The sequence below is a fragment of the Alosa alosa genome, chromosome 18 (genome assembly GCF_017589495.1).
Source record: "Alosa alosa isolate M-15738 ecotype Scorff River chromosome 18, AALO_Geno_1.1, whole genome shotgun sequence".
In the NCBI taxonomy this organism is placed as follows: Eukaryota; Metazoa; Chordata; class Actinopteri; order Clupeiformes; family Clupeidae; genus Alosa; species Alosa alosa.
In genome coordinates this window covers 14,133,944-14,145,256 of record NC_063206.1, presented here as the reverse complement: position 1 = coordinate 14,145,256, position 11,313 = coordinate 14,133,944, and the positions used below count along the sequence as shown (strand labels likewise).

Sequence of the window (11,313 nt, the reverse complement as noted above, 5' to 3'; positions counted from 1 at the left end):
TCGCTCTTTCTGTTTGAAATATCAATATCGTATCGATATCGTATATCGCCAATCAGCCCCAAAATATCGGGATATCAGTTTTGGTCCATATCGCCCAGCCCTACACACACACACACACATACACACATACACACACATACACACACATACACAGTCGCGCGCATGCACACACACACACACACACACACACACACACACACACACACACACACACACACACACTTCTACATAAGATAAGAGCTATTTTACTCCAACAGAAATTAATTGACAATTTAAAAAAATTATGTCGATGTTTAGTTTTCTCCCTCATTTTACTCATAGTGTAAACTGATTAGATAGATAGATAGATAGATAGATAGATACTTTATTGATCCCCAAGGGGAAATTCAAGAATCTCTGCGTAATAATCTAATTGGCATATGAAACTCACACACTTGCTCCCATCTTACATTTCCCCCTCCCCCTCAATCTGCTCCTCTTTACACACTTACGTAAGGCCCACTTAATCAGGGAAAGAAGATAGAACCTTCTAGATGAATTAATCAAGGATAAGACTGTGCAGGAAGCCCAAGCCAAACGGTTCCTGGTGAGAATAAGGAGACAAAATATAATTAATGGAGAGCTCTCTGAAAATCATTACAGAACGGGCAGAAAATAGATACCTCACTAGATTTGCACGACTCTAGGGATCACCGTTTGCCACATTGTGTGGCACTGAGTTAAGTGTCATGTCATTTTTTGTCTGAGAAGGGTAGTGTTGAGATCTGAGACTGTAATTATCAGTGTGCGTTACTCGTTGGTAAAAACGGAAAAAAAAATTGGTATCTTCTCTCAGCCTGATTACAGGTCATAAGAGTGGTTTTAATATCCAGTGTGCAATAAGCAATATCCAGTGTAATAAGGCTGTTCCTGGAAAGTTGTGTCATGTTATGACAGGGGCTGGCAAGAGAGCACAGCATCACGGTGTGCTCCTAATTGACCAATGACGTGGCTAGAATATCCACGTTCTAGAGTTCAATCAGTTCATTGTCAGTGAACACAATGCCACCATCACATTTAGCGTTTTGCCCATTTGTTGTATTTCTGTTCATGATTGTTGTGGTGTGCGTGGCCCTTAGCCTGCAGATGAAAGCAACACACACACTGGTCAGCTTCAAGCACTCTGAGATTGACGGGAAGAACACAGAGAAAGCTTTTTGTGGAGACCACTGACATGGGAGACTAAGAGGGAGTGAGAGAGTAAGGAGAGGGAGAGAGAGAGAGATAGAGAGAGAGAGGGAGAGAGAGAGATGCAACAGCATCCCAGATGCCCCTTGTGTCTCACTGGCACGAGTAGGTTTGTCTCTATTTGTCTGTCCGATTGGACCACAGACCCAGGCCCACTGGAGTCAATGGAGAGAGAGGGGGGGTTGACCTTTCCTTCCTCAAGGAGTCTTTGTGAAGTGAAGCTGGGCAGCTGTCCAGGCCCCAGAGACAGAGGCGGCTGTTGTAAAAACGGCCTGGAAGAGAACAGAGAGTTCTGGAGCATCAGACCATACAGCGTCCTGCTCTGAAAGGGCCTGTCTGTAGTAAAATAGGAAAACATGGCACAAGAATGTGTTGGCTGGAATCAACTGTCGGCTCTAATTACCGCAGGCTGCCTTCTCAGACCAGCAGCATGTAAAATGACCTTAATTGATGGGTGCATTTTTACTTTCCGTTTCAGGAACGAAGACCAAGGAAGGAGTGCAGTCAGGTGTAAACACAGGTAAGTGGTGACATTTAACGGATTACTTTTGTTTATTCTTGCTTTATAATCTATTCTATTCTCTGCATCTTCATTATGCGACTGGATAAACTACTTTCTCTCTCTCTCTCTCTCTCCTTCTCTCTCTCTATCTCCCAGTTGCCCAGAAGACAACTGATCAGGCTAATACTGCGACTGACGCAGCAGTGGCCGGTGCCAACGAAGTGTCAGAGAAGGCAGTGGAGGGCCTGGAGCAGGCCGTGGCAGCAACCGGCCTGGTGAGAGACAGAGAGAGAGAATGAATGAATGAATGAATTAATGAATGAATGAATGAATGAATGAAGAGGAGAGAACGTAATTGAATGAGAGAATGAATGAAAGAATGAATACATGAATGAAGGAGGCAAAGAGCCAAAGGTATGAGAGTGATGGAGTGAGTGATGGAGAGAGAGGGGGGTGAGTACATAGACGGATGGGGTGAGCGAGCCAGTGAGCGAGGGAGTGAGAGATTAAGTAAGTGAATTGATTTCGCTAATGGAGGCGTCTATAACACATCTCTCAACAGGCCTCCCCTCTTCCACACTAGAGGGACCCAAAGATTACTATAAGGGGAACTAGATGTATAAGATATCATAAAATAGCATGAGCTATTGAGGGAGCATACTATTGTTTAATTTAATTACAATATTGTTTAATTATTTTAACTTTAATCACCTATTAAAGTAGATATACCTTAGCCAAGCCATTTACATCTAAAAAAAATGTCCTCTCATTTACATTGCTATATGAATCATTTTTTGCTATATGAACCTGGTCTACTTTTCTGCATCCCATCTAACCATCATACTTTTGGTGACAGAGTTTTGAGAGTATTTTCTGTTGCTGCCCCCACTTTATGGAATCCTGTCCCTCTCTACCTGAGGTCAGCTTAAATCCCTCAGTGTTTTTTGAAGTCCACACTTAAAACTCATGTTTATGTTTGTGTTTCTATGTCATGTTTCGTTGTTACATGCATGTGTATCTGTATATATGACTTTTATTATGTATTTATTATTAATCTACAGTATTTATACGTTCAGTGTTGTATAGACCCTTTCAACAATAAAAACAAAAACAATGCTTGAACGTTCTATTTGGTTCCCAATCTACTTCCTCTGCATTAAGATAACATATGGAATGTTAAAAAGGAAGTCTTGTGGGGCCAACTATGATGCTGATAATGGAACTCTCTTGAAAGGGTCTATACTTGTTATTTTAGAAGCAGTAGCAGTGGTAGAATCAATAGCACAAATTCATAGCTGTGTTTCAAAGTCCATTATAAAAGTTGCATCATATTCTGGTTCCCCTTACATAAATAATGAGATAATCCACATAAAAACAAACATACTATTCCAAGTCTGTCTTTTGGGAAAGTTAGGATGTTTTTAAGTATCTTGTGTTTTGTTGCTGTGTTTTGTTGATTCTTGTTCTGTTGTTATCGTGTGTGTTCTGTTGTTTGTTGTTCTGTTGTTGTAAACCTGTTGTTTTGTTTTCTCCTGTGTTTCCTCCCTCTCCCTCCACACACACACACACACTCTGCGTTCGGTGGCCCTCAGGAGGATCCAATGGCTGAGGTGCTTACACAGTGTGGGGGATTGCAAGCTCAGGCGGAGTCTGGGAGGGTGGTGGGGTGGGCATTGGGGTTTGATGCATGGCATGTCCTCTGTGCCCTCTCATGCCATGTCTAGCACACTGCTGCTGAAGTGCATTTATTACTGACTCGATACTGATCCTAGATCAGGATGAAGATTACTAATGTAACATATCTGTGCCTTGGTGAGATAGAGGGAACTATGGTAGGCTCGCTGTGTCAGTTTCAGTCACACAGTCAGTCTATGCCTCCCACCCAGGTTTATGCCCATGGAGGGAGCTGGTAAACAACTCTGTTCCTACCAGCCAAACAGGGAGCACACAGGGACAAGGGCTTCGGATGGCAGCCTAATCGAGTGGGGACCGGCGCTCACAGTTAAAATTCAATTGAAGTCCTGCCATAATAGGATGTGTGTGATGTGTTTGTGTGTTTGTCCCAGTGTGTGAGTGTGCATGTGACCTTGTTGACTGTGTGCGCACTGTGTGTGGGTGTGGACTACAAAAAGAATGTGGCCATGTACAGAATGGATACACACATGCATGTGTGTGTGTATGTAAGAGAGAGAGAGAGAGAGAGAGAGAGGGAGAAATAAAATAGAGAAGGAAACAGAAGTGTGTGTGTCTTTGCACATGAAGGGGGCTGAGGTAAGAAAAAAAATGCTATGTGTGTGTGTGTGTGTGTGTGTGTGTGTGTGTGCGTGTTTGAGCACATGTGCGTGCATGTGTGCCCTATTGTCTCCAGTGATCTCAGACAGGCTCAGGAGAAAAGCAGCATTCTGTAATTAAAATCTTCAGTCTGCCTCTGCAGAGCTCCATCCAGCCTCTGCTCCCATCTCACAACAACAACAATAACAGACCATTGTTTCACTATGGGAGCCAGCAGAAGACTGTACAGCACACCACACAGATCACAATTAGATTCAATAGCACAACTACAGGACATCACTTACTCAGTGTGATGCATGACTAACCTTCTACTACAAGGAAATCATTATGAAATTAATCATAATCATGATGACATTTTATGGATATAATGCCTTGGGCAGTCATTCTGCATCCATTCATCAACAATCTGTTTATAGAAGCTTGTTTATCACACAAAGCCTGCATGGGTATTTAATCATGCTCTAACCTTCTGAATATCTCCTGATCAAAAGCCTGGTCATATTCTTTAAACACACAGACGATTTTGGCTTATACACTGCATCATTGTTAGCATATAGAATATTGTTTGAAAGCTTGGGTTATTTCATCGGTACATCCGTTTGTCTGTTTTCCCCGTTCTCTCTGCGTGCGTCTCTTAGGTGGAGATCACCAAAACAGAAGAGGGTGCCGAGGAGGCTGCTGAGGTGGCACAGTAGGTGAGAGAGCAGGAGATGAGGAGGGGAGAGAAAGAGGAGAGAAGGTGAAAAAGAGGGAAAAGAAATAAAGTGCAACTAAAACTAATTTGATTATTGACTGAACTAAGCAAAATCTATTCGCTAATTTCTAGCTAGCTTCATCCATGAGTCACATCTCCCATGAGGCCCACTGCCTGACTTTGGACTTTGTCCACCATTTAAATTAGGGCCAATCTGTTTATGGCGAGATAAAAGGTAAGAGTTTATAGGAAGACGAAGATAGAGATGCACTGAAGCCATTAAAAGTTTGACCTACACATGGGTCACCTTCCCAGGAAGTAAGGGCACCCTCACAGGAACTCTTTTAATTGGCTGACATTTGAAAAGGTGAAGGTATTTTCAATGTATGTTAAAGTAATGAGCGCTGAGGTGGAATGACCAATCGAACGAATCGATGTGAGTGATAGTCTTACCATCTGCTTTGTCATTATCTATGACGGGCTGTAGTCAGTAGTCATTTCAGCTATGGACCCTTTCAGCAAGGTAAACAAAAACAATGCTTGAACGTTCTATTTGGGCCCCAATCTACTTCCTCTGCATTAAGATAACATATGGAATGTTGAAAAGGAAGTCTTGTGGGGCCAACTATGATGCTGATAATGGAACTCTCTTGAAAGGGTCCATAAGGAGCAATTCAATGTGTATTGAAATGGAACCTTACGGTCATCATGAAAAATGTATGAAATCCTCATTTGCCGTCACCATCACTAAAGCTAAAAATAACACGACCCACTTTGATACTACAGCAACCTATTCAGCCTCAGCTATACACAGATAGTCTACTTTTTATACAATTGCAGAATTGGTTCTGAATCAGGATACTTTGTGAAGGATATTTATACATTTATATAGAAAATAGTAAAACATCATTGACATGTCTCTTTCCCTCTGTCAGGGTTTAAATGTTGTACTCCAGGATCCCTTCCCCACCCCATGTCACCTCTTCGGTTAGGAGGAAAACATCTGCTGGCAACCCCATGCCTGCTGTTCAGTTCATTACCGTCATGCAAAGGACACCGGAGCTGATTTGTCTACTACTTTACTATTGTTATGTAGTTTTTTTATTTATATGCAACACACAGACACACACACACACACAATGCAAACATTTTTACCTCAGCCCCCATCATGTGCAAACACACACACACAGACACTGACAATGTTACTGACAGACAAGCTTATATATAAGAGAAACCAGCCCAACCAACACTAAGACACGCATGACACCCCCGTGACAGACAACTACTGTATGGGGGCAGACGCCTAGCCATGTTCACGGTCACACAACGTGGCTCAACCTTTCCCCTTTCCCTTTGGTGTATACGCTGTCAGCTAGAGTAGTTCCTGCCATTCAGCAGTGAAGATAACGCATAACATTGTACATATGCTGTCGCTGTGTGAGGTTTGCTGATTAAGCCATTGAAGTGAAGGCCTGTCTTGTCTGGGTTAGACATTATGAGTGTCACTAAGGAGGTTCAATGAAGGAAAGGAATACTAGCAGAACCACAGGGCTCTAAGGCCTAACTACTCTAGAACCGAGCATAAAACTTGAAACCATATGACTGTGTTTGGTGTAGGAGCTTTGATGTATTGCCGGAGGGTTGACATCTAGGGATGGCTGGGATGAATATTAGCTGTGAAATGTTTTGTCAGTAGATGAGACGTGCTCCTGTTTACTGAGAAAATGACTTAGGTCAGCTGCTGTGAGAGACAGTCCAACACTGACACTGAAGAGTTTCCTCTTATTCTAATTCAGGGGGCCAAATATCTTTTCACTAATCTTTGTTTTAAGCCATACACAAGGCTCCATTAGCTTTTATTCTACATACATAAACATAAACCCACACAGGTACACACACAACCTCAATAGACGATTGCTTGACTCATCTAGTCCATAACCTGTCACTGAACCAGACCTCTGATTTTATAAACTGGAACTTCAATAAAGACCATTTTGTTTAATTCCAAATGACTGTAAACACATATCTGTTATCTGTGTTACAATACCTGACGAGATGTTAACAGCCAAAACTATGACAATGCCGACATATGATGAGTATTGTGTTCTGTAGAATTATGCCTGCCATGAAGTAATGTTTAAGCCACTGTGGGAAGTCCTCAACCATTAGAAAGAGTAGTTTAACATGTTTTCCTGCAAACAAGCAAAACAAAATCAAGCTAAGAACTGTAATCCCAGTGGACCACCGTGTAACAGCAGCCCAGACATTTTATTACACTAGACTTGTGGCCTTTATAAGGGTATAATTATTACTAGGCGGCTTAAAGTAGGTGTTATTAGCCCAGGAGTATGGGTTCCATCATAAGGAAGACACTGGGCTCAAATGGATCACATTGCAAAGCAGATCAAGAGTCTCACTATTGAAAAGGTTGGATTTTCTTTTCCCTAGAAGCCAATGTCAGTATGCAAGTAATTGTGAAATACTAGACTTGGAAAGGAGACACTTTATTATTGACAGTTGAATAAATCTAGTGCTTGTGCAGTGCCAAAGGAATGCTCGACTTGCTGAGGGGCAAATACTTCAGAAAGTAGAAACAGCTTGGAAAGTAGCCAATGCCACCAGCACGAAAGAATATCTACAGAGATGTTTGTAACAATTGTAAGAATGCTTAGATTCACACTTAAAAATAATTTACAAACCTAATGTGTCATGATTCGAAATCTACAAAAAGGTCTGAGCCAATTGTCACGTATTTTCATCATCGCATTTGCCCATTTTAATAATATAATAACTCAACTATTGTAATTAATCACATAATTGCTTTGAATTCAACTCATATGACTAATTATGTCAGGTTTGCTCATCCGTCACAAATAGGTTTCCTCTTAGTCATCACATGAGCCTTCTACGCCCACAGGAATGCCACTGCCACCACCCCCGCTGCAGTTTGGAACACTATTCTGCACCCCAGAGAAATATCCCAAGACTGTCACATTAAAACCAACTGAAGAAAGAAAGAAAAAGAGCCACAAGTGGAAGGTAGCAATTTCCTCTCGGAGATCAAAAACGGTGTAAGGACACTGCCACCCTTCCACAAATTGTTTGACGCCCATTCCCCAGTGCATCAGCTGATCGGACAGTAAAAACAGGGAGGAGACACACCCAGGCAACACACAGGCTGAGAAGGGTGGACGCCTGTGCCACACCTGTTCTCTCATATCAAATATTTTATTGCGCATTCACCAATACAATGGGGCTGAGCCTCAGTAAACTCTGTGAAAGCACTATGTGAAAATCTGGCACATACACATACAGAAAGGTTTCTGATGAAAGTCATAACTCCTCATGCTCAGACTTAATCATATTTTCGTATGGAGGACATATTGATGGGTAAAAACAAATGCTAGACTCTGACGGCTGTGTTTTTCATGCTTTATGGCTTGAAGTCATAAGTTAGCGCTTGTCAACATTCTTACGCTGGGAGGAGGTAGAGAGCTTGTCAGCTGCTTTTCCAGTTTACGTTTTGAAAATTTTGAAAAACATTCTCAGAAATGCACATACTGAACACATAAGGCCACGCCTTAGCAGTGAAACAATGGTTCATCATACAAACATCTTGATAATCCTTTAGACTGCAACATGTATGTATGCTTGTGTTTTTCTTGAAACTGACATTGCACCACATCTTGTAAAACTTACGCTGTGGCTAAGGTTCTTTAAGTGCAGTAAACTCATCTGTAATTTGCTTTAGACTGAAGTATCTATGCACGCAAGTTCTCAAAAAACACACGACTGCTTGTTCATAATCAAAACAAATTTTCAGTTTACTTTTTGAAAATTTTGAAAAACATTCTCAGAAATGCACATACTGAACACATAAGGCCACGCCTTAGCAGTGAAACAATGGTTCATCATACAAACATCTTGATAATCCTTTAGACTGCAACATGTATGTATGCTTGTGTTTTTCTTGAAACTGACATTGCACCACATCTTGTAAAACTTACGCTGTGGCTAAGGTTCTTTAAGTGCAGTAAACTCATCTGTAATTTGCTTTAGACTGAAGTATCTATGCACGCAAGTTCTCAAAAAACACACGACTGCTTGTTCATAATCAAAACATTTTTTTTTTTTTTACCATTTTATTTTCTATCTCTTTAAGTAAACCACTCTGCACATCATTCAGTTCAAAACAAGGGAAACCAGTTACCAGGGAAACCAGTAAGGCCTGCTGTCACGAAATGGGCTTTTCCTTTTTTTTTTTTTCTTTCCTTTTTGGCTTTTGATGTCATCTTTCCACTCCACCCTGCCGAAGCAGCCAATCAGCCAACATCCCAGGGGTGGGAGCTGTTTGGGGAGTGTATGTGCCAGTTTCAATAAGACCCACCTCCACCCTTCCTTCACACACACACACACACACACAACTCTCATCAAAACACTTAAACTACTGCGACAGGACTCAGGACTTGCAAAGATGTCTTTCCTTTCGGGTGTGTTGGGTAAAGGCAAGGCGGACTCCGTGGTGGACCAGGCTGTGGACACTGCAGGTGAGAAACGGGAACATTCGAAAGGGGGAGGAAGCGAGAGAGCTGCCAGTTCAGAGGAGCTTGACTCCAAAAGTTTCCATGTACTTCAAAGAGGCTCTGATTTTATCCACAAATATGGCGAGGCTTCAACTCACATGACCTCTGTTCAGATTAAAAATATTTACAGGGCAAAACAACTTTCTCGCTGCTTATTTTTCCAAGTGTATTCCCTTGGATGTTAAAAAGTAAGTGTGTGAGTTAAATAAAACTTGCATCCATGTTTGGTTTTATAGCCAGAGTTTGAGATTGTTAATGTCAACGCTCTGGGGCATTGTTGGTATTTCAATGAGAGGAAACCGGCTGGACTACATTTCTCAAGCACTTTGGCCGCATTACCTTATTTTGAGGTTCACCTATCAAATGTGCATACTGAGGATATGCTTAGCAGTTCTATAATCACGTAGGTTCCACGGTTCCATATAATTACTCATGGTCTCTGTTATTTACTACAGTGGCAGGATATCCTCACTGTAGAGATAAAAACAAAGTAAACAAACAATTCTATTTTAAGATCATTGAATGATTCATACCTTTTTTTGTCAAATATGTTAATTTTCTTCTATGATTGAGGTAACTGATAAAGATTATGGTGCGGTGTGTGCAGTTGTTTTTGAGGAATTTGAACCCTCAGTTGCTCAGTCGAGTTTGCCAAAATGTCAAAAGATGGTTTTCACTCTTGTTGACCACGTATGGAAGCATGAGAGACCGTCAGGACTGGAATGCTGCTTTTTTTTACTCTGGTGAAGAGTATAGGACATCTAGATAAAGTTTAACAGTTCCACTGATGCCCGACATCCAAATTATTTCTTTTTAAGACCCTTGAAGTGAATCAGCACTCTATTGATGTGTCACTGAAGACTTTTCAAAGTAATGCTGACTTTTCTAAATGCCTTCAGCTAAAATGGCCAAGCAGAAGGCGAAGGAGATGATCTCCGGGGAAGGAAAGGACAAGACAGGGGGCATGGGAGACCTCTTCCCCTCATCCCAGTCGGAGGGAAAGAAGGAGAAAGGCGGTGGAGGACTGTTTGGGGGCCTTGGGGGCCTCGTCTCGTCGGAAAAAGACGACAAACCCAGCGGGGGAGCATCCAGCTCAGGAGGTAGAGGAAAACCCCGTTATCTCAAATTAATTTTTATTCTAATGACCAATGATATGTGCTTTTTCTGCCTAAGGCATTAACGGAAAGGGAAATCTTTATGAACATACAGTTCCTCAAATTGACCAGTAAAAATGTTTGGTCACAGGAGACTGCAGGGATGTTCCACAACTGAGTAGTGTTTTCTCAGTTCATCTACTCTAGATCAATTTAACTACTGGACATGTTTTAGAAAGGTCAGAAGTTGTGTGCTGAAAAAAGACATATGTTGCAAACTCTTTGTAGCCGTTTCCCTTTTACTTTAAAATAAACTTGTTTCACTTCAGACCTGACAGACCAGCTCGGCGATATAGCTGCCGATTTTGCCGCCGATGCAGCCAAGGACAAAGCCAAGGATGACCTGATGTCATTTGGAAAGAGCATATTTGGGTGAAGTCCCTATTCGTCCCGGGTGGAGGCACAACACCACTTTGACTCATGCTGTGCATTTCTCCACGCTGTTGTTGTTGTTTTTGTTTGTGGACCAACTAAAACCATGGACTCAAAGAAAAATAATGACGCCCAGCTCGAAGCCATCTCCTTCTCCATCCAATCAACATTTTTATTATATCATATTTTAACATATTGCTGGTATTTCAGCTTAATGATTTGCTTATTAGTAGCTGTCGACCATCTGGCATTAGTGGTAAGCTATGCCCATGAAGGCAAGTCAATATGATGGCTGGTGGCCAGCATGTTATCCTGGTCTAAAGTATTATTGAGCTAGCAGTGATGAAAAGTGATAGTCTGATGTAACGGATTCTTGTATTTTTACACTCCTTAGAAATGATCTTCAAGTATCAAGTTTTACTCAAATACACAAGAAAATCTGAGTATTTCATAATAAAACATAATATTTACACTGGTAATATGTCTGGG

The 11,313-nt window shown here is 41.5% G+C and overlaps 2 protein-coding genes across 5 annotated transcripts in view; both read left to right on the top strand.

The window, feature by feature from the left end:
• Positions 1–6,724, top strand: part of sncga (synuclein, gamma a) — a 10,839-nt gene extending 4,115 nt beyond the window's left edge. Inside the window, exons 2-6 of one of the 4 annotated variants that reach the window (XM_048269670.1) lie at positions 1,706–1,747; positions 1,886–2,004; positions 3,322–3,339; positions 4,660–4,760; positions 5,651–6,724. In XM_048269670.1, coding sequence (XP_048125627.1) covers positions 1,706–1,747; positions 1,886–2,004; positions 3,322–3,339; positions 4,660–4,716 — 236 coding nt within the window. In that variant the 3' untranslated portion in view covers positions 4,717–4,760; positions 5,651–6,724. The remainder of the gene's footprint in view (positions 1–1,705; positions 1,748–1,885; positions 2,005–3,321; positions 3,340–4,659; positions 4,761–5,650) is intronic. The other 3 variants (XM_048269669.1, XM_048269672.1, XM_048269671.1) reach the window with 3 other exon arrangements.
• A 2,381-nt stretch (positions 6,725–9,105) lies between these two features.
• On the top strand, positions 9,106–11,303 carry zgc:193505 (uncharacterized protein LOC559113 homolog). The gene is made up of 3 exons (XM_048269668.1): positions 9,106–9,262; positions 10,198–10,398; positions 10,722–11,303. Exons 1-3 carry the CDS (start codon positions 9,190–9,192, stop codon positions 10,826–10,828), a joined length of 381 nt encoding a protein of 126 aa, XP_048125625.1. The 5' UTR covers positions 9,106–9,189; the 3' UTR covers positions 10,829–11,303.
• The last annotated feature ends 10 nt before the right edge of the window (positions 11,304–11,313 follow it).

Bases quoted from the DNA above. Each gene is read 5' to 3' on its own strand.
- zgc:193505 (XM_048269668.1), top strand. From the start codon at position 9,190: ATGTCTTTCCTTTCGGGTGTGTTGGGTAAAGGCAAGGCGGACTCCGTG. The intron at 9,263-10,197 runs GTGAGAAACGGG...AAATGCCTTCAG, and splicing joins CCAGGCTGTGGACACTGCAG to CTAAAATGGCCAAGCAGAAG. The intron at 10,399-10,721 runs GTAGAGGAAAAC...GTTTCACTTCAG, and splicing joins GGGAGCATCCAGCTCAGGAG to ACCTGACAGACCAGCTCGGC.